This window comes from Ammospiza nelsoni, chromosome 2 (genome assembly GCF_027579445.1).
Source record: "Ammospiza nelsoni isolate bAmmNel1 chromosome 2, bAmmNel1.pri, whole genome shotgun sequence".
NCBI lineage: Eukaryota > Metazoa > Chordata > Aves > Passeriformes > Passerellidae > Ammospiza > Ammospiza nelsoni.
The window spans coordinates 31,072,041-31,097,461 of NC_080634.1; the positions used below are offsets into that span (position 1 = coordinate 31,072,041).

General features: G+C 50.5%; 2 protein-coding genes across 4 annotated transcripts; one reads left to right on the top strand and one right to left on the bottom strand.

Moving 5' to 3' along the window:
- Positions 1–440: 440 nt before the first annotated feature.
- Positions 441–15,629, top strand: CLSTN3 (calsyntenin 3). Its single transcript, XM_059493854.1, is given in 19 exon segments — positions 441–476; positions 479–653; positions 3,340–3,462; positions 4,417–4,612; positions 5,093–5,301; positions 5,608–5,757; positions 6,388–6,573; positions 7,130–7,399; positions 7,684–7,796; positions 7,876–8,038; positions 9,090–9,146; positions 9,930–10,087; positions 10,270–10,418; positions 10,882–11,108; positions 12,188–12,358; positions 12,940–13,085; positions 13,207–13,342; positions 14,727–14,944; positions 15,029–15,629. Coding segments are annotated over 19 exon segments (3,054 nt in total). The 3' UTR covers positions 15,200–15,629.
- Positions 15,541–24,409, bottom strand: LOC132087529 (solute carrier family 25 member 33-like). 3 transcript variants are annotated; one of them, XM_059493857.1, is made up of 8 exons: positions 21,831–21,896; positions 21,180–21,341; positions 19,473–19,649; positions 18,891–18,968; positions 18,478–18,578; positions 17,816–17,882; positions 17,337–17,620; positions 15,541–17,235 (listed from the first exon to the last, which is right to left on the bottom strand). In XM_059493857.1, the coding sequence occupies exons 3-8, from the start codon at positions 19,529–19,531 to the stop codon at positions 17,036–17,038; spliced, it is 789 nt and encodes a 262-aa protein (XP_059349840.1). In that variant the 5' UTR covers positions 19,532–19,649; positions 21,180–21,341; positions 21,831–21,896; the 3' UTR covers positions 15,541–17,035. The 3 variants fall into 3 exon arrangements, with proteins under 3 accessions (XP_059349840.1, XP_059349839.1, XP_059349838.1); XM_059493856.1 differs by lacking the exon at positions 21,831–21,896 and adding an exon at positions 21,482–21,545; XM_059493855.1 differs by lacking the exons at positions 21,180–21,341; positions 21,831–21,896 and adding an exon at positions 24,352–24,409.
- Positions 24,410–25,421: the final 1,012 nt, after the last annotated feature.

Genomic DNA, 25,421 nt, shown 5'->3' on the forward strand with positions numbered 1-25,421 from the left:
CGCTCCCCACGGTGCGGACACTCCGTCGAGGAGAGGCGGCGACAGGCTGGCAGCTCCGCCCTGCCCAGCCCGAGCCGGGGCTCCGGGTGCGCTCTGCGGCCCCTCGCCCCCGCATCCCCCCCGACCTCCACGCCCTCCTCGTCCCGGTGTCGAAGCTTCCCCCCTCCCCGGACAGGCGCCCGCAGCCGTCGCCGCGCTCCGCGGACAGCCCGGCCCGCAGTGGGGAGGCGAGGAGCGGCCGGCGCGCCCCGCCTGCATCCCGGTCCCGCATCCCCGTCCCGCATCCCCGTCCCGCATCCCGGTCCCGCATCCCCATCCCGCATCCCGGTCCGCATCCCGATCCCGCATCCCCATCCCGCATCCCCATCCCGCATCCCGGTCCCGCGGCACCTGGCGGGCGGCCGCGCGCATTGGCTGCGCCCCCCGCCGCCCGTGACGTCATGCTGCAGTGCGGGGCGGGGCCGGGCGGGGCGCGGAGCCGCTGCCGGAGGTGCCGCCGTCCCTGCGCGCCGCCGCCGCCGCGGGAGCGAGGGCGTGGGTCCTGCCGGGACCCGCCGCCGCCGCCGCGATGGGGGACCCTCGGCCCCGCGCCGCCGTCCTCCTCCCTCTGCTCTGCCTCTGCGCCGCGCTGCCCGGCAGCTCCTCCAACAAAGGTGAGCGGCGGAGCGCCGCGGGCACGGTCCGGGCGGCGGCGGGAGCTCCGCTGGGACCCACCAGCAGCCCCCGCCGAGGGGCTCTGGAGGGACACGCTGGCCGGGGCACGTCCATCCGCCCCCGCGGTGGTGGTGCGGCTCCGCGCTACCCGCCGCCTTCGCCCGACACGTTTTTGTCGGGGCATCTCCGCGGTCCCCGGCGGCCCCGGCTTTCTTCGCCCCTTCGGGCGCTCTCATGCCACCCCATCTCCATTCTCTACTTTGTCCATCTGTTATCCTACCACCGCTTTTTTCTCCATTCTTTCGTCTCTTGGCGCTCCCCTCGCGTTTTCCCCTTTTCCACCCACTTGTCATGCTTTTGTTTAGTTATCGCTGGGCGGATTTAGATTCCCATCCCTTCCCTAGCATGCTGAGAGAGAATATGTTGTTTTTCCACAAACCCCTGCAGTTCATAAAACACGTTCCCCGGCTCCATCTTCCAGTCCTAGTTCATCCATCTACAATCTGTCAATAGGAACTGTTTATGCATAGTTATGCGTTAGCGATGCAGGCTGATTTTATGTATTTCATGTGACAAAGATGAAAGACCCCCAAACCACCCCAGCACTACAGCTGTAACCTTCTGAATGCAGATGTTCTTTGAGCACACAGAGTGATGGAGAAAGGTGTAGGTTTCTGGTAGATACAAGCCTGGGAGATTAATCTGAGGGCAGTGAGCGTGTTGGTAATCTGACAGGGTGGGAAAATCTGTGAACATTTGAGGGACGCTGGGCTCATCGGGGAATGTGACACCTTTGGGTGCTTTCCGTGCCTTGGAAGAGCCAGGGCTACGGGGCGGGTGCGCCGCAGAGCTGTGTGCACCCTGACATTGGCAGGGGCATTTGTTTGTTCTGATCTGCTTCCATGGGGCTCGGTGGCAAGGAAAGGCCCCTCACGCTCTGGATTCTCCCTCTCCTTTGTGAATTTGCACTCGGAAACACCTACTCACCTTTGGCAAATTATATTAGATTGACGGGAGCTTTCTTGAAGCTGGTAGGAGTCTGTATCCTGGTAGGAGTCTGTATCCTAAAAATATTCCTAAAATGTTTTTCTGTTCTCCAACAACTCATTTCCCGAGAAATCAGATTGGTGATCCCCAAGTTGCAGGTGGATGCAGCAAAGGATTTATCTCTGTACCATCAGCTTGTTACCCCAGCAACAGGGCACATTTGGCATTTATAGCTCTGGATCCCCACCTCGGTGGTGTGGCGCATGGATAGAGCCGGAGCAGAATGGAATCCAGTGGGGACAATGGGCGGGCAGGGGGAGCCGCGGGCATTTGCACACAGGGAGGATTCCACCTGCATACTGAGCAGGATGGATGTTGCTCTGGATTTCCTACGCAATGCTTTATAATCTCAGTCGATACGGTGGTGGTGAAGTGCCAACCCATGCTCTTCGCTGCCACTCCAGGCTGGATCTGCCCACTCTGCCCTGCTGGGACATCCCCTCGCTGACCTGTCACCCTGCCTGCTGCCCCCCTGCCACCCCTGGCAGCCCCTCCTGGCCCCAAAATGCACAAGTGCTTGGTTGGTTGCACAGGATGCCTCCTGTTTTGAGCCAACACACGAGGCCATGCCAGTATGGCCTTTCAGAGGACACTGTGCTGCAGAGGATGGATTCAACATATTGGAAGTAGTGCCCTTGAGGGGAATGGCTCAGTATCCTACTCCCCACCAGCTCTGAGCCATGCTGTGCTCAAAGTGTTGCTGGTTGTAATAAATCTTGGTCTCCAGGGGGTGGGAGAGTGGGGGATTATCTGGGAATGGGGGTTGTAACTAGGCCATGTAATATAATCTCTGAGGCCCATTTGGCAGGGAGTGGGCATGGGGGAGGGGTTTGTAATTTGTAATGATTTTTTTTCCTCTCTCCCCTCCGATCCCCTCCCCTTCCCTCCCCCCCACCCCTTTATTTCTCCCTTTCCCTGCCCCGGAGCCTGTGTGATAAAGATTAATTTGCTATTTCTGGGCCTGTGACATTTTTCAGAGCCTCCTGCTGGCTGCTGCCTCCATGCCAAGCCTGGCTGGGCTCCAGCCAACAGGATTAGCAAGGAGGGCCCAAAGGAATATGGTGCTCACCATTGGAGTGGGGAAGGAAAGAGCAAAGGGCTCTCAGAATAGGCTGCTATTTGCATAGGATGGCTGACTGAAGGTGTGCCTGGGCATGTCTGTGTAGGTCCTGGGCCTTAGTCTAGAGGGTGCTAGGCAGAAGTGATAATGGCTGCATTGTCCCCTGGGGTTACTCCAAGGGAAGATGTAGCCTGGGTCCTTCCATTATGGCTTCATTGAGCTTAAAGGATGTAGTATTTGGAATCTGTCTCCAGGCTGAGGCTGCTTCTGCCTCTTGACTTCACTTTTTTTTTAGCTGCTCCAGCTTTTCTGGGCAACCCAGGTGTCTCTCCACCTATTTCTAATAAGATAGTAACGAGGACACAAGAAGGAACACATTGTTTCTGAAGAGGTCTCCCATGAGTAGAGCTAAATAAAGATAACTTTTTTCTCCCAGCCTATTTTAGATGTCTTTATTTCTAGAGAAGAAGGTAGTTGTTACTTGCCAGGGGATGAAATTCTTCTCTTTTCCTACTGAATCTGCAGTTGTTGGCTAATACATTCCTGTCCTCCAATCCCTTCCCCCAAATCTGCCTCAGCAAACAAGCACAAACCATGGATTGAAGCCGAGTACCAGGGCATCGTCATGGAGAATGACAACACCGTCCTGCTCAACCCGCCGCTGTTTGCTCTGGACAAAGATGCCCCACTGCGCTATGCAGGTAGGTGGGGAACAGCTCTGGCAAGGGTGCAAGGCAGGGACACACCTATGGAGAGGCAGGGACACAGTGACATTCATCCCTATACTGGATCCTACCCCTCTTCAGGAAACAGTCACCTCCAAACCTTGTTCCGGAGGAGGTCCCTAGTGAAGTCGGGAGGCAATTTGGGCACAGCTTGATTTAGGATGCTGTGAGCTGTTTCCTCGGGGAGAGGAACTGAGGGTGGAGCCAGCTACTTTTTGACGCAGTTCTGCTATTTCCAAAGATCACATGCACAGTGCTGAGTCTGTGAGCCCTGGAGAAAGCTGGTAGGGCACCCTTCCTTGGCAGTGCTACATCCCCTCACAGTGAGCACAAATCCCGGGAGCAACAGTCCAGGCTCTCAGTGGTTGTATTTCTAGTGCTTGCTTAGGCCACACCTGGGGTTTCCTCACATGTTCTTCCTCAGCTTTGGGAGAGTAAATGTGGTGCCTGGGAACTGAATTTTAGGGTTTAGGTGACCCTATCTGCAGTTCCCTGCGGTACTCTGCGCATCCTGCACGTGTGGGTGGATGAGACATCGTGGATCTTCATGCTCTGGCTATCTGCAGTGTCTGGCCCGTTTTGCCTCCCTGAGGGAAGCAGAGGAGAAATAAGGTGCTCCCCCAGGTCTGTGTAGCACTAATAAATGTAGCTTGAGCCTTGTAACCTTCAATCTTTCCTGATGCTGGCCAGGACTCCTTGCCGTGGGAGTATTCTCCAGTAGATGGCAATCTGCACCGTTAATGGCTGTAAGGGATAGCAGGAGGAAATCCTAGGGAGTCAAAAACTGCTCAAAATGAAGGATTATAGTGGGGGAGAATGGAAAGTGTAAGTTAGAAAGGAAGAAAATATGGGAAAGGAAAGAAAGGGATGTAATGTGTTCTCCTCAGTCCTTTTCTTTCTTCCCTTCCTCTCTGTTTTTGTGTGTACCAGGTGAAATCTGTGGGTTCAGGATCCATGGGTCAGGGGTACCTTTTGAAGCTGTGATCCTGGACAAAGCTACAGGAGAGGGGCTGATCCGGGCCAAGGAACCAGTGGATTGTGAAGCGCATAAGGAGCACACATTTACCATCCAGGCCTATGACTGTGGAGAGGGACCTGATGGAGCAAATACCAAAAAATCACACAAGTATGTTCATGTAGACATTGCTGCATGGTATAAAATGTGATCTGTGACAAAAATGCACAGGAAAGTTGCTGTGGAAACACTTCCTTTAGCCAGAAGTATTTTTCTCTGGCCATGACATTGTAACTCAACATGCTGAGAAGACCCAAAGAGAAATGTTCACTGGCTGTCACATGAGTGAATGCAGAAAGGAGGGCTGTTTGACAGCAGCTTCTGAAAGTGCTGTTTTACATTGCTGCATATTGGTAGGAGGTCCAGATTGCATTATTATTACTTTTGCTCTTTCTGAGTGCTTGGAAACCATTGTCCAAGCACCTGTGTGACGGCATCGCTGCACTGAAATCAAGGTGTCTTTCCTTGTCCTTGCTTTTGACAGCTGGGAATCAGAGTGGTGCATTTTAAAAGAGTGACTTACTCTGAAATTTAGGTGGTGCGTGGCTCATAATCAGCCCATCAGTTCTTACCGATGTCTCTCTGCATCAGGGCCACAGTGCACGTCCGAGTGAACGACGTGAATGAGTTTGCCCCAGTCTTTGTGGAGAAGCTGTACCGCGTGGCAGTGACCGAGGGAAAGCTCTACGACCGCATCTTGCGTGTGGAGGCCATCGACGGCGACTGCTCCCCGCAGTACAGCCAGATCTGCTACTACGAGATCCTCACCCCCAATATTCCCTTCCTCATTGACAACGATGGTAAGAATCCTCACCCACCACGTGCACATCACTCCTGTTCTCCCGCTCTGCTCCTTCTCTGCCAGCCCCATCTGAAGGCAGAGCGGTGCTGTATAAATTTTCCAGTGCTGCTGATCTGTCCTGGTGAGAGCAGCAGCATCCATTTTGTGGGATGCTATAACTTTTTACAAAGTGACACTGGGCAGAGTGACTCAACTCTTTTTTGGTTGTTTTTGTCATTGATCAAAGATATGAGTGATTTTTAGAAGGAACGTCTTTGAGGAGACTGCGTGTCCTCTACCTTGATCTCTTTGTTTTGCAAACCAGGGAACATCGAGAACACGGAGAAGCTGCAGTACAGTGCGGATCGTGTCTACAAATTCACAGTGACAGCCTATGACTGTGGAAAGAAGAGGGCTTCTGATGATGCTGAAGTGGAAATCCAGGTGAAACCCACCTGCAAGCCCAGCTGGCAGGGTATGAAACCTCCAAACACATTTATCTCTTCTCTTCGCTTTTCCTCAGCTACTACTCAGTCCTGCTTATCACAAATGTTTGTATATAAAAATATAAATTTGTGTGCCCACATATATGGTTCAGTTCTGGCACCAGCTCATCTCCATCAGGGGACACAGTAAATGTCTAAGTCTGTTGCAAAGCCACTGGAAAATCATTCCTTGGATTACTGTGAGCTGCCATGTGTTTGATAATGCTCATAGACTGTATTTAGCAAAGATTGTTTTTGGGGCTGCTCTTCTGGAAGATATTTGTCTTTTCCAGTGGTGGCGTGTTCCTGCAGGTTCACCTTATTCTATTAGAATTAAGGGGAAATCAATGCAACTAAACACCTGCTCTGCCTGATAAGAGAGGCTGACCAACCACAGAGTGATGACACACCAGTATTAGCTGTGGAAGCTGGGGCCTGGGACTCTGTGATTCTAGGAAATCTTCCCATGCGTTGATGCCAGCTGCATAAAGCTGTGTTTCCAATGTGGAAAGGGCCAAAAATTTGGACTAATCCATAGATGCCACTTGTGTGTATGCCAGGTGTTCTGGCCCTGTGTCATTGGCAGATCCTAATCCCTCACTTTCACTCCTTTCCATTAGGCTGGAACAAGAGGATTGAGTACACCCCCGGTGCAGGCAGCCTGGCACTATTCCCCACCATTCACCTGGAGACCTGTGATGAGCCTCTGTGGAACATCCAGGCCACGGTGGAGCTGCAGACCAACCACGTGGCCAAGGGCTGTGACCGGGACAACTACTCGGAGAAGTCCCTGCGCAAACTCTGTGGTGAATTGGTTCTTTCCTGGACTGAGGGAGGCTGTGGCACAGCACCCTGCCCCTCACACAGCAGAGGTGCTGGGGAACACATTTCTCATGTCTGCTTGTGTGTTGCACTGAGGGGCAATGGGTGTTCCTGCCCATATCACGTGGAATTTGGAATGGTTTGGAATGGAAGGTACTTTAAAGATCCTCTAGTTCCATCATCCCTGCCAGAGACAGAGAGACCTTGCACAAGGCCAGGTTGCTCAGAGTCTCATCCAACCTGGCACTGAACACTTCCACAACTTTCTAGTTTTATAAGGGACTACCTGTGCTTTCCTTGCTGGGAATCCAGAGATTTCTGTGCATTTTCCCAGTATGCAGAGTCTGTGGGACTTCCCTCAGCACTTAACAGAAAGTTACCGTTCTTCTCCAGATAGGAGAAGGCCTTTAGGCAACTCCGCATCTCCCTGTGCACTGAGACATTACAGTGAGGTTTCCAGTGCCCACTTAATCTGATCCCCAGTTCTCAAGCTCCTTATTCTCCCGTGCCAACATTCCTGACTCCCTCCCTTCTTGGTAGGTGCTGCCTCAGGAGAGATTGACCTGCTGCCAGTGCCTAGCCCCACAGCAAACTGGACGGCGCGGCTCTCGGTGCACTACAGCCAGGACAGCAGCCTTATCTACTGGTTCAATGGCAGCCAGGCTGCCCAGGTGCCTGTGGTGAATGGCCCGAATGGCCACGAGGGGCTGAGTGACCACTTCACCCTGTCCCTGTGGATGAAGCATGCTGTGGTGGCAAGCAAAGGCAGGCGGGAAGAGGAGACGGTGATCTGCAGTACAGTGCAGAGCGGTGAGACTTCTCCTGGGGTGGTGACACTTCTGCCCGCTGCCTCTTAGCTCCTTAGAAGGCATTGTCCCTGCAGGGGTGAATCTCTGCTGTTCCAGAGCAGGACTGGGGCAGGGATTCCTCCTTAGGAACATGGCTTCTTTAGGTGTCCCTTTTCCTCGGAGCGCTCAAGTGTCTTTTGAGCACACGGTGCTGAGTGCCAGTCATGCATGGCATGGTGGGATTCTGGGTTCTGGGTTGGGACTGCTTGGAGTGTGACATGTAATTCCTGTGCTTGTCCCCGGCAGAGGATGGCTACTCTCACTACTCTCTGGCTGTGCATGGCTGCCGGATTTCTTTCCTCTACTGGCCGTTGCTGGAAAGCGCGAGGCCTGTGAAATTCCTCTGGAAGCTTGAGCAGGTGAGGAAGGGTTTGCATCCTCCCCACATCCCTTCTCCTTCTGCCCTTTGCCGATGCCGTGCTCTGCTGTCTGCTGCAGGTCTGCGATGATGAGTGGCACCACTACGCCCTCAACCTGGAGTTCCCCACGGTGACGCTGTATGTGGATGGCGTCTCCTACGACCCTGCCCTGATCCACGACAACGGCCTCATCCACCCGCCGCGGCCCGAGCCTTCCCTCATGATCGGGGCCTGCTGGGCCGGTGAGTGCCCGCTCCCCAGGCCGTGCCTCTCCCACGAGGGAAAAAGGGGTGGAGGGAGACCCAGGAGAGGGGAGAGAACCACCACCCAGTACTAAATGATGCAGACCATGCTGCAGCCATCTTGCCCGCTTGGCACCAAAGCTAGTGTGGCTCCTTCCTTCCTCATGGACCAAGGTAGTAACAGCTCAGGGGAAAGTGTCACTGGCAGCTTCCTGGAGAGCAGGCACAGAATATGCAATGGATAACCAGCTTTCAGGCAGAGGAGAGTTGAAATCTGTACCTCATTCAGGCACTGGCGTTTCTATCAGTACTTTCAACAGGCAGCCCTATTTGTGCTGCTGATTGTGTTGATGGGGATTTCTGTGTCTTGACGGTCTATATGAAAAATTCATAAATCCTTCTGTACAGGAATTGGGTTGAAAGACAAAAATTGGGTAAGGAACAAAGTTAGATCACTACTAGATTAAAACCTGTTCTATGGAGATGCGAGGCTGCACTTCTCGGATCCTTCAGTTCTCCTGCTAGACTGAAGCAGGACAGAACTAAAGGAATTTTCCTACTGCTTGCCTTCACTCCAGCGGAAGTTTCTAGCAAGATCAAATCTTTGCTGTACTGCTGCTTCTCTGAGGTCAGAGATCTTCCCGCAGCTCTGTGCTCTCTTGACTCGCGTTTTGCAAACAACCAATATTGATCAGCTTGGGACCATTTCCTGGAGCTATCTGTGTCTCTAAGGAATATTGAGAACATAGCTGGCTGTGAACATGGCTAATTTCAAAAAGAGATAACATTGGGAAAGGATTGAAAACTGCAAATATTGTAGTTTATCCCTTAAGTCAGTTACTTGTCCTGTGGTGTCACTATCAGCCTCATGAGAGGAACTCTGCCCTCTGTCATCTGTGATGTGCTGCCTCTAGGGCTGAAGTGCGCACTGCCTGGCACAGACCTGTTCGTGGGCACCGGCCAATACAGGCCCTTGTAGAGATACTTGCCTGACCCTGTAACTACCATCTTCCAATGCCTTATTGCTCATCCAGATGTTCTCCTTTTGCAGAGGAGAAAACCAAAGAGAAAACCAAAGGAAGCGAAAATGCCACTGATTCTGTGCAAGGTAGGGAAAAGAAAGAAGATGGATCTCTTCCCCTCTTGACTGTGCATGACTATCACTTTTTGCATGGTGCCTTCCTCATACAGCTTCCCCAGTCCTGTCCTGCCACCTCCCTCCACTGTGGGAGGAAACCCCCTATTTGGCAGGTTGGTCCTTGATACCTTGCTACCCGTGGAGCATGAAGAGGCTGATGGAAGGACTGCAGCCTGCTTTGAGAGTTGGAGAATGCTTTTTGTGTGGATAAAGAGTACTCATGCCTGATCATTAAAGCTGGTCTCTGAAGAACACAATAGCCATTAGAGACATCAGGAGATGTCACCTCATCCCTAACTATCTGTGGAATGTGTAGTTTCTTTTACAAGCCCTCACAGGAAGCAGAGTGAGAAGGGGACAAGAAATTGTTTCCATCTGGCATTCAGCAGTTTGACAGAAACTTCTCTATGCTACCCACCATTCGCTGTCCTTGTCTTTTTGTTGGTCTGTTTTTCTCGCTTTCCCCCATCTGGAATTTCAAAAATGTTCATCTTCTTTCTTCAGCATCCCCTGTCTTCTTGTTGTCTTTGCTTTTCCATATCCTGTTCAATCCTCTGTCCCCCTCTACCTCTGTTAATATCTTATGTCCCTCACATTGTTGCTTTTGTTGTCTGGGCTTTTCCATGCCCCATGCCCCCTTGTGTGTCCCTCCACATCCCTTAGCTCTGCATGGCCCTCACACTGTTGCTGCTGTGGTTTTGCTCTCTTCCTCGCCATGTCTCTCACACCCTCCGCCTGCCATGTTTCCCTCAGGAGATCCTCTGTCGATCCACCACTACTTCCATGGTTACTTGGCTGGCTTCACTGTGCGCCCTGGTAGCTTGGAGAGCCGGGAGGTTATTGAATGCCTGTATGCCTGCCGTGAGGGGCTTGATTACAGTGACTTCGACAGTCTGGGCAAAGGGATGAAGGTATGCCCATCTGCCCAGCTTGCATGGGTCTCCTCCACTCTCCTCCCCAGCCTTGCTTCCCAGGACTTTGCCTGCTCCCCCACCTCAGACAGCTCCCCACCTTTCTCCTGTGTGTCTCTCTCAGCCTGGATTCCTGTCATTTGCCAAGGAGCCATGAGTATTTTCTTCTCTTCCACCTCTAGGTTCATGTGAACCCCTCTCAGTCCCTGCTCACCTTGGAGGGTGATGATGTGGAAACCTTCAACCACGCGATCCAGCACGTGGCTTACATGAATTCACTGCGCTTTGCTACCCCTGGGGTCCGGCCACTCAGGCTCACCACTGCTGTCAAGTGAGTGGGCAAACCAGCACCTCTGGCTCAGTTCAGCAAGAGGGTTGCCTCTCTTTTGACTTAAGTTACATTGACTCACTTTGTATTTTAAATAATTGTATTTTAAGATGGTCTCAAAATGGGTAAAAGTCTTCCTGAGAATAAATGATCAATTTTCCAGTATCCAAATGGATACTGTAGTACTGCTTCCTAGTCCCTATGCAGAACTTCTGCCTCTGCTCTCAGTGTTCCAGGCATGTGGACTGGTTTTAATTTTCTCTGTCAATGTGACCAAGTCACCAGATCCCAGTGGTGTCACTCCTCTCACACGTCTATGCCTTGCTCAGCAGGCTGTAGGGAAGCTTTAGGAGGACTGCTGGAAAAAGGATATTCCCTTCCCTGGAAGTGATGGGCAGGAGGTGATCTTTTATAATGTTGTTGTTGGAAGCTTAGGCCACTGATGTTTTCTACTGCTGTCCTTCAGGTGTTTCAGTGAGGAGTCCTGTGTCTCCATTCCTGATGTGGAAGGCTATGTTGTGGTGCTACAGCCTGATGCCCCCCAGATCCTGCTGAGTGGCACTGCCCACTTTGCTCATCCTGCGTCAGACCTTGAGGCTCCAGAAGGAATTCCCCTGTTCCCCAACCTCCAGATCACCTGCTCTATTTCTCACCAGGTGGAGGCCAAGAAGGATGAGAACTGGCATGGCACCGGTTAGTGGAGCACAGGGCAAGGTGTAAGAGACAAGAGTTGCAGTCCTGCAGAGGAAATAGAGCCCTGTAATTACACCCAAAAGCGAGAGTTTACAAATTTAGAAGCAAGGCACATTGTCTGTCAATATGTAGGCTAATCGGCTCTTATCCTTTTCTGCTCCTCCCTGTACTTTTTCTATCCACTCAATTCCTTTGCCTCACTCTCTCCTAATTCTTTCCCAGGCTGCTCATTCCTAATCCCTTTTACATTTTACCTACATTCCCCTTTATTGAATCCAGTGCTGGATGGATGTCCTGCCCGTTACTCGCTCTACTCCTGCACTAACTTAGTCTCATCCCACTTCCTTCTCTCCTGCTTTCTTTTTTACTTCTTGCTCCCTTCCTTCTCTTCCTGCCTCACTTTTTCCTGTGAATTCTCAGCCAGTTTCCTCACACCCTACAGTATCCTGTCCTTCAATTTCTTTCCATCATGCTCAGATAATTTCTCTACAGTCTGTGCTCTGTGTCCATTCACTTCTTTCATATCTCTTCTGGTAATAGGATTTTTTGCTCCTACTTTTCTGTTTAGAAGCTTTGCTTTTCCTCACACAATGATGAGTTCCTTGACTTGAGAGCAGATTTTTCTCAATCCTGCTGAAAGTAGTTAGTTATTGAATGTGGTTGCCATTTTAAAGAAGATAAGATCTCAACCATGGTAACCAACAGTGTGAGACAGGGAAAAGCTTTCAAAAGCGTGCAGGGCCTGGGAATGTGTGAGTGTTGTTTCTGATTTGCACACTGTCATTGTCAACAAAGTCCTTACAGCCAAGATTCGTTATCATGAACTAGACTGATAATAGTATGTTGTTCCAAAATAGAGTGACTTTATTATGTGCATAGATAATGTCATTAGAACCATCCTGAAACAAGTAATTAGACTGACAGTGATTTTACTTAAGGTCAGTGCTAGGTGGAGAAGGAGAAGTAATTACATATGATGTGAGCACTCTTAGTTAAGCAGGTTCCCCTCTGGGTAACTCCTTCCTTCTCTGATGGTTGTCTGGCTTTCTGGCCACATCTCCTTTCTGTCTGCATCTCAGTGACAGACACACGAATGTCAGATGAGATTGTGCACAACCTCGATGGCTGCGAGATCTCATTGGTGGGAGATGACTTGGACCCAGAGAGGGAGTACCTGCTCCTGGATGGGACCCTGCTGCAGCAGCGGGGCCTGGAGCTCGTTAACACCTCTGCCTACCTGACCATCACAGGTATGTCCTCTCCATGGTCACAGCTACCTAACTATGCCTCTGTCACCAACTGTCAGGCATCACTGGGAGAAGCACTTGACCTTAGGATGTGTTGGTGTACTTTGTGACACTGAGATGTCACCGTTTCTTGAACTCCTGGCTTTTGGAAGTCGCAGACCTTTTCCTTGGGGAGATGACTTTTCCTCCAGTATAAAGTGCTGGAACATGGTATCAGCTCTCACCCAGGCTTGTATCACTCCTCCTGACTTACTTCTTGGAGTTTGGTGTTCTCAGGTGTCAGCAGCATTTTGCATGACATGACAGGGATATATCCCACAACTTGTGGACTGGTACAACACTTTTGTACTCTCCAGAACAGGGCTATTGCTCTCAATCATTCCTTCCCTTCCACTTGTTTTAGTGATGCAAGCAGGGATTCCATCTGGTCCTCCTCAGCCAGCTCCGTCTCTGAGCCCTTCCCAAAATTAACGAACCCAGCACTCCCTTGGATCCCTCTGCAGCCTCTAGCTGCTGCAGGGTTAGGATGCCAGGTGACTTTGGAGCAGGAGCTTGCTCACCCCACCCCTCTCTTGCTGCCTCAGGTGTGGAGAGCATTGCAGTTTACGAGGAGATCCTACGCCAGGTCTCCTACCACATCAACCACGGTGCTGCCCTCTATGAAAGGAAGTTTCACCTGTCCTGCACTGAGATGAACGGACGCTACTCCAGCAACGAGTTCACTGTTGAGGTACAAGACTGATACATGCACAGAGATTCTTCTGCATGTGTGGGGAGGACATGGTGCATGGGAATGCATAGAATATGCCATGGACACAGGGCTGAGTCCCCTCACTCTGGTCTTTCTGCAGGTGAATGTTCTCCACAACATGAACCGAGCTGCTCATCCCAACCATATCATGAGCTCCCAGCAGTTTGTGCACCGAGGCCATCATTTACCTGCAGAGCTGTCTGGGCACAGTTTGGCAAGCACCCACAACAACCCAAGTATGTAATACTATCTTTTGGGTTTATTCATTTAGATCAGGATGCTCATTTTCTGACATTCGGGCGGAACCTATAGTGGAGGATTCCTCTCTGGCTCCCTACACCCATTATCCTTATTCTCATTTTATTGTCCTGTTCCACTCGTCGTTAGCCAGCCAAAGACTGCAGTCTTTGTCAGATTGCATTTTAGAGCATGCTGCAACAATCCTCTTGTGGGATATTATCTTCTTGATGTAGAAGCCGACTGAATTCTACACCTCAGAGGGTCTAAAAAGAGTAACTGTAAGCTGACTTCATTCATGCACCTTGCAAAGGTGCTGTGTGGGCTTGTGTAAAGTAATTTCCGAAAGAAGCTTCAACAGCAGGAGAGAAAAGTGAGTCAAGACTGCCAGTGCTCTAAAGAAAGAAATGGGAGTGGGTGGTGGTCAGCAAGGCAGGAAAATACAGGAGATGGCACCACACAGACAAGAGGAGAATTCTTGCCCCCATAACAGAGGAGAGAGAAGCTTGAAAGCTAGACTAGATGTATGTTTGTGCTGTTAGCCCTGTGCCTCAGGCATGACTACACTCCAATCGATTCCTCCTGGGCTGTGAAAGCTCTGGACTTTACAGACATTTTGGTTCCCTGTCATAGGGAACAAGCAAGGCACCTTTGAGCTAGCTTTTGCTGCAGCTTGCAAAGTAGCTGACCCCAAGCTGTTCCAGTCCTGCAGCTGGCACTGCAGGGGCAGCCTGTGCATGTGCCAGCCTTTGCCTCTCCCTTCCCCAGCTCTGCCTGATGGCAGCAGCAAACTTTCCCTGCTGAACAGAACCACAAACAAATTTGTGGAGGGCCTAGATAGATTTTGCAGGGAAGGTGGTTATCTGGGGAGTTGAGGGTCAGTCTACAGGCCTAAAACAAACACGTAGAAGTTGGGCTAAGGGTCTTAGATGAACTTCAGGTTTTCTCCTGTGGAGAAGCCACGCTTTTGCCACAGCACTTATTAGAAGTCTATCATAGAATTCACATCTGCTCCATGTGCAATGCAGGCATCTTTTGGCTTCTTGCTTTCTCTACTGCTTGCATAGAAGTCACACTCTGAAAACATCCTCAAGCCCTTAGAGGCTGTCCCCAGCACACATTTCTCCCTCCCAAGAGCAGGATACAGATATATGTGATGCAACATATTCTGGCAAATTCTGCAGATAGAGATGTGCAGAGTCTCCATAGAGTCTACATCACAGGAACTGCCTGTGCCCAGGGGCACAGACAAGTCAGGCTGTCTTCCTGCATAGACCAAAAACCCAGGCTCTGCCCAGGGATCTCAGTTCCTGCATGTCAGGTTGGAAATGCATGTTTCTGTGAGAGACTCTGGACACAACTTCTCGTTTTCTTTCTCCAAAGTGGTCCCCAGTGCTGCCACCGTCATCATCGTGGTGTGTGTGGGCTTCCTGGCACTTATGGTGATCCTCGGCATCCTGCGCATCCACTCGCTGCACCGCCGGGGAATGGGGCAAGAGGTGCCTGGGGCTGCTGAGTCGGGGCACAGCGGCACTGGGGGCAAGGAGAGCGACATGTTCTGGGACGACTCGGCCCTCACCATCATCGTCAACCCCATGGAGGTGAGGAGCGGCCACCGCGGCCGGGGCTGGGCGGGCAGCTGGCTTGTCACACCCTGCCCCTCACCCCGTATGTCACCTCCCCAGTCCTACCAGAGCTGTCAGGAGAGGGCAGCAGGCAGTGTGGAGGGCAGAGCTGGCGAGGGCATGGAGGATGATGACGACAGCACCGACTCGGAGACACCCGACTCCCCGGACAGCAGTGACATGAATGACCGGCACATCATCCGCAAAGGTGACGTCTCTCACCGCTACTAGGAGCTTTAAAACACCCGCCCAGTGGATCCCCCAGAACATATGGCAGGAAGGAGGAGGTGTCTTACTTTCAACTTCTTTCCTCCCCCACCGTGTACACATGTGCTCCTCCCTCATTGATCATTTCTGCGTCCCATGTTCCTCCATCTTCTGCCATTCTCATTGTGGACATTCCCCACATGATTGACCCCCCATCTGGCTCTCCAGAAACATGTGTTAGGGCACTTACACATGATGGTGGCACGGTTCAAACTGGGATGCAGGTGTTGGAAAGAAGGGAAATCCGAAAGGCAGAGCCAGCCATAGGGCTCAGAGTGGGGTTTCTCACAACCCCTCCCCAGATATTATATATATATATTGTATATTTTTTCAATGTTGTCATTTGAGGTTTATTCTCGTTTCATGCAAAAAAAAAAAAAAAAGAAAAAAACAACCAACAAACCACTGCAGCTTTGTGTCGCTTTGTAAAATTGTCAATACTCCTAATACTAAATGAATGAAGGTAAGAAAGATGAGGAAACAAAGTGGATTTTAAAATAAATGGATTTCAAATAAAACATTCAGGACTTCTGCAGTTTTTCACTACAACCAGGGAAAGAAATAGTGTAGGCTCTAATGTGAAACTGGAGCTTGTCCAGAGCATGTATTTACTGAAATTACTACCTTATCTCGGGGAAGGGTTACATTTTTTAGCATATGTGATGAAGCAAGTAAAACACATCACTCATGACCCTACCCTGAGCCTTTCTGAGAATCAAAATGCTCTGTAAACACAATATAGCCTTCCCCAGGACTCAGTGCTAGGGACCCACAAAAGAACAGAAGGCACTCAAGCCTGTCGCAAGCAAATGTAGCACATGGAGCAAACTGAATTCTTGAACACAGGAAAATAAATAAGGCTCTTTAGTGTATCAACAGAAACAGGCCAAATGTCCTTAGCTTCATCCATCTTCTCACATGATCTGCTTTTTTTATCACTATGATAAGAGTATTTTTTATACCAGGGGTTCCAGCTTGTAGAACAGCCCCAGCACTTCTGGGAGAAGGAGGCATCTCCCTCTTTCTGCTGAGCATGGAGGGGATGGAAATACAACAGATACTAGCACAGCATGGCTCTGAGCCTGGCAGTAGCATGAGTTGATAGGATAGTGCTTTAGAGCAGGTTGTGCTTCTTCCCTGGATCTACTTGGTCTGGTTTTTCAGATTCTGCAAGACAAAAAGGGGCTGTCAGCTGATTGACACATCTTGGGGCAATGGCTGCAACATGTGAGGGACCCAGAGGAAAATTCTGCAATTTGTTGGCAGCCAAGGTTGAGAAATCCTCCTTAGGGGCAAGAAGGCAGTACAGTAGGTGAGAGTGGAAGAGCCCCTCTGAGGGCAAAGGTTGCAGCACAAGATCTCTGCTTGCTGCAGTTCTCTCAGATGTTTCAGCTCTAGCCTGTCTTCATGCCCAACTGTGCCCATGTATGGTTGTTACTGGGTCCAAAAAAAGTGAACGTGCTGGGATAAGACACTCTTAAACTTTTCTGCTTTGTCTCATTCCCAGCAAATTCTATGCCTTTGTTTCATCAAGGGAGTTTACAACAGGAACTGTCAAACCAGTACCCTGACATCTTGAAGCACTGGAATAATTCAAGTGTCCAGAAGGAAAAAAAAAAGGCTACACTGTGCACATTGGAGCAAAAAACTTGCCACAAAATAGTCGTTGCATCCTGAGAATGCCTGACCCAGATCTGATCTGTGACAAAAAGCACCACCTCTCAGAGCCCTGCAAAGGACCAGGTCGTGGGAGCACGATGTCCCTGTACCTCCACAGCAGCCTCAGCCAAGTGCTACAGCTTACAAGGTGGGAGAAGCCAAATGAACGATGAGTTCGTAGGTGGCCATCATGATGGCAGCGTTTGGGATCTGGCGGATCAGGTGCGCCAGGAGCCCCCGGTACAAAGCCAAGGGTCCCTCTTCACGGACCACCAGCTGCAGAGTCTGTGCCAAGGAACGGTACCGGGAGCCCTCCTCTCGCAACCGCGTCCGAATGACCTCTGGGGAGACAAGAGGGGAAGCCACATATTAGCAGATGGATCCTGCAGGCATGGCATCTCCCACCAAGGGGAGCAGCAGCAAGGAGAGAGGAGCCACTGACCGTGTGGATATGCAATGCACGTAGCGCATGTTTTGGAGACAGCGGCAGCGCTCATTAGTCCAAAGAAATCGTTGTTGTTTTGTGGAAGTGTGAGTGATGGGGAATGGGAATGCTGGCTGTTTCTCAGCTCCTTTTTCAGTGCTTCATAGATGACAAAGTGTATGATGGTCTCTGACACTCCAGCATAGGAGGCAGTGATCCCACGGTAAAATCCACGCAGGCCTTCTGTGCGGTACACGTGCATGGCACACTGGAGAGCGCTGCTGGCCGTCTCCCCCTTCACCCTGGAAAGAGGGGAGAGGGTGAGGACAGCACACTGCACCCTGACCTGCAGGGCTGTTGTGAACACAGGCTGGCCTCTTGCCCAGCCTATGACCTGCCATGTTCTGATGAGAAATCACAGACCTCTCTCTGCCCACCAAGCCCCAAACCAATCCTGATGTGACATGGAGTGGCTCTGCACTGCAGGCCTGCCTTACCTGGCTTCCAGCTGCATCCTCGTTTTCACTAGCCAGATGGGGTTGGTGAGTGTGGCTGAGCTAATGCCTGGGGAACAGAAGAGGAAGACAGCCATGAGTGCCAGGATCATGCTGACAGTTTGTGAAGAGGTGCTGATCTATCAGCTCTCAGAGCTCTGCTTGGCAAGCTGTAGGCATTCGCAATTTGAGAATGACCTTGAGAAGAGATATTTAGGGCAGACTATTTGATTCTCCTCCTCCCCTATTCCAGCCTTTGTCTAGTGGTAATTAGCTCCTCTGCCTCCAACAAAACCCCACTACAGGCCTGGGTGTTACAAAGAGGCAGGAAACAGAATACTAATTTTTCAAGAGTAGAGGATTTTGTTAGAGAACTGGAATATATCAAGAGGAATGGTTCTGTGAGTGGTCTAAATTACACACTGCCTTCTCCCTCTCACAGCAGAATAGAGCTCATGGTAGCAGCTGAAGGGGTAAAGACAAGACTTCAAGAGATGAGACTAAGAAGAATTAAGAGTGAGAAAACATTTGGGTTACCCAAAGAACTCACTTCTCCACATGCGGAGGGAGAAAACTTCAGGGCAGCAATGGAGAAGGAATGAAACACATAGGCATTTCTAGACAGAAGGACTTCTTGGCTTTGATTTGAGACAGAAAAGGCTCACCTGCACAGGCTGCTGCTAATATGTGTACTTCTTTGGACTCCGGCACCAGGACAGTATTAAGCCTCTCCTTAGTAGCAGAATAGGCAGCAAAATATATAGCCCTGATTGGAAAAAAATGCAGAAGAGGTTACAGCTCCCCTAGGAGGAGCAGAGACACTACTGTACAGGCTCACTCCAACTTTCCACACTTCCATCACACTTCTGTCTAACATGACATCAGATACCATTTTTACCTGGCCCCCAGCAATTATCTTAACACTACGATCAGAAGCTCCAGAAGATGTCTGTGTGAAGGGGTCCTGTGGCACGTGAGCACAAGGCCCAGACTGCTTTCAGGAAGTGGGGTGACAGCTATGACACAGCCACAGTTAGGAAGTGTGCAGCATGAGGCACTTCCAGGGAGCAGAACTCACCGGGAAGGAGCAACCCCAGCGAGGTTTGGACCCAGACCTCGGAACAGGGACCGTTTGCCTTCCTTCTCAAGGATGGCCCTACAGAAGGAAATGAACAGAGAAATCAGCAGAGTAACTAAGCTGGGGACTCTTCTGTTCCTTCTCCTTCTTTGCTCTTCAGTATTCCTTGTAGCACCCCCTCCCCACCTCTCATGTTTTCCTTTTTCTGCCTTGCTCTCATTTTCTCTCCAATCACTACTCCTCTCTCCTTCAGTCCTAGAATCATGGAACCCCTTGGATTGGAAATGACCTTAAAGATCATCTAGTTCCAACTACCCTGCCATGGGTCACTAGTCATTGCGTCCTATTCTTGATAATGCCATCCCTCTGGGTTGGATCCAATCACTAGCTGAGAAATTTCTCCCAGCCCCCTAAGCTGCCTTGCAGAGCACAGATCACTAGTGAGAAGCAGATGTACCTGTGCTCTGATCAAACTTTCTATAGCACTTGTGGCTTCCAGAGCCTCAGCCCAACTCTCTTTCTCTCTTCCCCCAAACCATCACTTCCCTGGTGCTAACAGGCACACTGCCCTGTCCTGCTCACCTCAGCAACTTGAGCACTCCAGGAGATGGTGGGGTGGGATTCATCAGCCTCACACTCATGCCTGGCAGCTGAATCTCTGGGAGGCACAGAGGCCGCAGTGCCAGCTGGGATGACTGCAGACGTGTCTTCACCACTTCCAGGGGACAGGTCAGGATGGCTCCAGCTGTTCCACCACATCTAGGGCACAGCAGCACACGTGAGAATGACCTCTGGGCCATAATAGGGCAATAAATCTGACCCTGCTTGTCCACAACCTCTCCCCTCTGGGAGAGGAGGCTAGGTGCTCCAGTCTGTGTCACACATGAACTCCTGCTCTGACACTGATTAACGTAACAGCTCAGCTTGGGACATCATCTGGCAGCCTCGCTCTGAAGCCCTACTCAGTGTTTGAGACAAAGAGTCCCAAGTCCATGGGGACTCAGCAGTCTCCCAGAGCAAACATTTCTGCTGCCCACCCTCACTGCAAAGCCTTCTGCTGAGGTCATCAGGCACCGTGGCCCACACTTCACCACAGCCACACCGGCTCACAGAGGGGCAGCACAGAACTCTGCCACCTCTCAGCCTGCCGTGTCTTTAACCCACAGTTACATCAGACCCACATTGGCAAGGCCCTGTAAGCAAGATCTGTAGTTTCTGCCAACAGCCAGGCTCTCTCCAAGCCTGGCTTGCTTAATGAAAGAGGACTCTGACCTTCAGCAGGCAAAACCTATTTTTGGAACTCATGAACCATCTCCATCAATGGCTCTCGTCACACTGCAGGAATGCTGAAAGGACACATATCCCCTTTTTCCCTTTCCACAACCCAGGGACAAGCCATAACTGACACATTTGGTACTCAGCTCCTGTCTGTCTAAATCCTTTGACTGATAACTCTGCTCTTCTAGATAATGCTCAGTACCTGAAAGAGCATTTTGAGATGAATTTGCATGCAAGCCATGCAAGAGGCTTTGACAAACGGACGATCGTTCACATCTGCAACAGCCAAAGCTGCTTTGTTTCACAAGAGATGGAGGCTTAATAAAAAGCTCACTCTGCTCCAGAGAAAGAAAAGCCAACAAAATAACTACAAGATACCAGGGAAGAGTCAGGTATATAATCAGAATTACATATAGAATGCAGGATAGCAAACAGTTAAGAGTTCTGAGAAATTATTTTGAAAAAGTCTATACAGCTCAGTAAACATACACTGTATTCTCACAGCCTTTGCTCCTAGGCCTTCATTATCATTGCCAAGAGGAAGAGGGGTTTAAAAAAAAAAAAATGCCTGGATGCCTACTGCACATCCAAGAGTTGAAGCTATGGCAGCTAGGACATTATGCAGCGAATGATGCCCACAACTAGCTATGCTGTTCCATAACACTCCTGTGGCTTTGTCAGGCCCTTGGCAGATGTACACAGTGGTAGTGACGACTTGCAGAGCAGTCCATCAGCAGCAATTTCCCTCAGTAGGTGTATGATTAGTGGTGGGAGTCTGGCAACATCCTGACTCCTGAATTTAGCTCCAGCTCAGAAGGCAGCACATGGCAAAGCAGCGAACAGCCCGGCTCAGGTTCTCTGGGTCAACAAGCTGACCAAGCACGGACTCCAAGACACAGCCTACGCAGCAATCCAGAGCCGCATGAGGCAGGGTCTGCTTTCACAAAGGCCATGTTGATTCTTCCCATACAGACCATATTCCCTCAGGGGTCCAACAGTCCTGTTCTTTACCTTAGATTCTATTAATTTGTGTTATACAGGCTCCAGACTTGCATGCCTGTTTTTTCTTTGGCCAGAAGTACAGTCTCCAGTTCAGGAGAAGATTGAGTACAGTCGTGACAGATCAAGGTCTAAAAGGTCCAAATAGGGCAGTTTCAACTCCTTATCTAAAAGCTGAGCAAACAATACATCAGGAAAACACTGAGAGAAGCAATTGCTTGGTATACTAATAATTCTTCTCTTTAATAGTGCATAAGGAAGCAAAAGTTTATTTAATGTTCTCTTAATATATAATTTCTTCAAGAACTCCCCACCTGCAATGGTCAGGATCTGAATATGAACACACGCTTCCAGTATACATAAAAGTTTCCTGAGGTCATGTTCCTGAAGCTACTGATACATACAGAAAACAAAAAAAGTATTACAAAAGAAATAATAACAAAGAAATTGTTGCTCCTTAGCCTAGTGGCCATTTAATCAGCAGAAAGAGAGTGTGAGGTGAAGGGCCGCTATGAGCCGCTGTGCCTCAATGGCAAGATTAAAAAGGCAAAAGAACACCCATTATTTAAAGCTAAGGAAATGAGGTGTACCAGTTGTTCAAAACTAGAAGAAATCTCAACTGTGATGTATTATCATGCATTAGATGATGATACAGCTGCTTACACTCTATGGAAGACGTAGGTCTGCAAAATTCTTCTGTTTCAGGAGAAATGGAAAATTATGTGTCATTACTCTAGAAGCAGGAACTAAAGCAATTTCTGCAAAATAGGATGAAGAGCAGCAGTGAAAATGAGTACAACATGTACTGTCAGAGGAAAGCCCCAGCAAAAAGTGCTAATTGAAGAAGGCGGGTAATTTTACCTCAGAAAATGGTACTTGCCTCTAGATCTTGCTTTCACATTTTAAAGGGAAAACCGACAAGTTTGAGGTGACTGAGAAAGAGGATTAGTTGAGAAATACAAAAGACACTGGTAACATTTTTAAGTTATCTAAAAAGTGTATAAGCACATGCACAGAGGTGACAAGGTTTACTGGTAATTCATGTTAGCTCTTATTTAGGCTAGTCAAAAATTAAGATGGCTTGAAGATCTTCATTAAAGAATAGCAGTGCTGGGTCAGACAAACCTGCAGTTAAACCAGATTTCTGCCTAGGACACAGACAAATAAAGGTCACCTACAGAAGAGGAGGAGAAATACCTCCAGAACACTCTCCCAGCTTCCCACAATTTTCAGTTCAGGGATTTCCTCAGCCAAAAATGTTGCTTTGCTTTTAGTAGCCTTCAACACATTCTTTTTCATTCATCTTTTTAAAATGCTTCCTGGACACATAAGAAGCCTTTACCTTCTACTATCCTGTTGCCAGGAGTCCCACAGTTTAACTGCACACTGTGGGAAGAACTGTGTTCTTGCATTAGTTCTGAACAAACCTCTCACAAGTTTCTTTGGCTGCTCCTTGGTTCTTTTACTGGAAAATCAAGTGGAGAACTGCTCCTTCATGAATGAGACCCTGTTTTGTTTCATTACACAAACCAGTAATATCAAATATAGTGCAGCAATAAACTGAACTTGTCATTCATCTCTTACTCACGTTATTAGCCCCAGGGTTTTAGTTAGCTGTAATTCAGGAGTATTGCTTAATGGACGAGGACGAGATACAGACTGACAAAGTTCCCACGAGTGATATTCTTGTCACAAGCCAAACTCTCAGTTTAAGAAGAAAGCTTAGGAAGATAAATGTATTAAGAAAGTCTAAGATACAATGAATATATATAGTTCAAAGGATAAATTAATGTAAGAGAATAACATATACAAAATAACAATGGGAACAGAGAGGATGGGTACGCATATGCTAAGATTGACATAGCACAAGAACTGGATTAGCTGCAGAAAACTGGAAATCTACTAATTAAAAGCAATTAAATTGTGTGCGTTATTGTACATGCTGTATCACAGGCCTCACTGTCACACAGACTCAGCAGGTTGGTGGGATTTGGAAAAGGACTAGATGGATGCCTAAGCAGGACTCGTGCAGTTACTCAGCAAAGTTTGGAGGACCACATTATTTTCTGTTTTAGGGCACCATAAACTTGAAGCTGATTGTTTTCAGATTTTAAAAGAGGAAGGGGGAAAAGCCACGGGACAAATTACTTGCTCAGGGGCACGCTTATAATACAGAGGGGCACGGCTGGGATCCAAACACCTGACTCACCAGAATCAGCTGCACTATTTAAAGCCAGAAAAGTGACACAGGAATCTCAGCCATGCGCTGATGGAGAGAGCTGGGCGCCCTCCCGAACGCATGGATGCCTCGTGGCGCTCTCGTTCAAGGGAAACACCCCGCTTCCCTTGCCCCGCATCCCCGGCAAGCTCCGGCCGGACCAAACTCCGTGTCCCACAGGGAGGCTCTCCGCCTTCCCAAGTCGCGGAGCCGGGAATTCCCCGCGGCGCTGCGGGGCTGCTCCGCGCCCCGAGCCCCGATCGGAACCGGCACAGCCGCGACCGCGCGGGCCGGCACGGCGGAGCCGCGGGGGCTGTTCTGCCCGGCGGGGGCCGCTCTGCCCCAACGGGAGCTGCTCTGCCCCAAGGGGGCTGCTCTGCCCCAAGGGGGGCTGTTCTGCCCGGCGGGGGCTGCTCTGCCCCAAGGGGGGCTGTTCTGCCCCAACGGGAGCTGCTCTGCCCCAAGGGGGGCCGCTCTGCCCCAAGGGGGGCCGCTCTGCCCCAACGGGAGCTGCTCTGCCCCAAGGGGGGCTGTTCTGCCCGGCGGGAGCTGCTCTGCCCCAAGGGGGGCTGTTCTGCCCCAACGGGAGCTGCTCTGCCCCAAGGGGGGCTGTTCTGCCCGGCGGGGGCTGCTCTGCCCCAAGGGGGGCTGTTCTGCCCGGCGGGGGCCGCTCTGCCCCAACGGGAGCTGCTCTGCCCCAAGGGGGCTGCTCTGCCCCAAGGGGGGCTGTTCTGCCCCAACGGGAGCTGCTCTGCCCCAAGGGGGGCTGTTCTGCCCGGCGGGGGCTGCTCTGCCCCAAGGGGGGCTGTTCTGCCCGGCGGGGGCTGCTCTGCCCCAACGGGAGCTGCTTTGCCCCGGCGGGGGCTGCCCTGCCCCGGCTGCCAGGCGGCGGCTGCGGAACCCGCGGCCCGAATCCCGCCCCCGGGCGCCCTCCTGCCCCCGAATCCCGCCTCCCGGGGCACTCACCCTCCGGCGAGCAGGTGGAGCAGCGTGCTGTGCTGCGCCATGGCCCCGCCGCTGCCGCCCGGCCCCGGACCGGGCCAGCCTGCCGCAGGAGGAGGCGCCCGGGCGGTGGCGGTGGCGGGAGGGGCGGTGGCGGTGGCGGGAGGGGCGGGCGGGGCGCTGCGAGGGGAGCGAGGGCTCCTCGGTGCAGAGGTACGGGTGATCATTCACACAGCTCCTCTGGCCCGGCCACTCAAGGCTCTTCCATTAAAAACAAACGAACAAACGTCCCCAAGCCTCCAAACCGACCCTCAAACTTAAACAAACTTGTCTCTGTTTTGCATGTAGGGGAGCCAAGGCAAACTGATTTTTTCCACTACGGGAAAGCAATGGGTCCAAGAGCAGATCCAAGTGGTTCCTGACGCTTGTCCTCGCTCACGGGACCCATGAGTTATTCCTCTCTGCAGATTCACTTCCTACATTTGTCTCTGTTGTAGCAGCACTGTACCCAAACTGGACACTCAGTCAGTCCTGTGTCACTCAGTGTTATAAGTGAAGTCACAGCAGTACAGAATGTGATATAAATACAGAAAGATGCGTCTTGGGATGTTTGGGTTTATATATAAAAAAGGGCCAATGCTCTCCCCAATCCTCTGAATAAATTAGACCCATGACTTTGAAGTTCAGAGCATCAGTGTGAGAAAGACAGGGAATATTCAGAGGCAAAAGATGCTCTGTTGCTTTTCCAAATGCACAGTTTCAGAGCGCATCAGAGTTCATCGAATATTATCTTCCTTAAAAAAAGCAGAATGTACATCAACATGATGCTGTTGCCACAAAGGCACACATCAGATCAGTTTATGTGTTTAGGAGGATAGCCTGTGGGTCAGATAAAAGGAGCTGTCAGAACAGCTCTGTACTGCTGTGACTTCACTCACAGCACTGAATGACACAGGACTGACTGAGTGTCCAGTCTGGGTACAGTGCTGCTACAACAGAGACAAATGTAGGAAGTGAATCCACAGAAGGGAATAACGACCTTGGCCACTCAAGCAGAAGGATTGAAAAAAAATTGCAGCTTTTAGTCTGGAGGA

Excerpts from the sequence above, each read along its gene's own strand:
- LOC132087529 (XM_059493855.1), bottom strand. The coding sequence starts at position 24,392 with ATGGCGCAGCACAGCACGCTGCTCCACCTGCTCGCCGGAGG. Across the intron at positions 19,650-24,351 it reads CTCCACCTGCTCGCCGGAGG|ATGTGGTGGAACAGCTGGAG; the intron begins GTGAGTGCCCCG and ends GCTGTGCCCTAG. Across the intron at positions 17,621-17,815 it reads AGGATGCAGCTGGAAGCCAG|GGTGAAGGGGGAGACGGCCA; the intron begins GTAAGGCAGGCC and ends CCCTCTTTCCAG.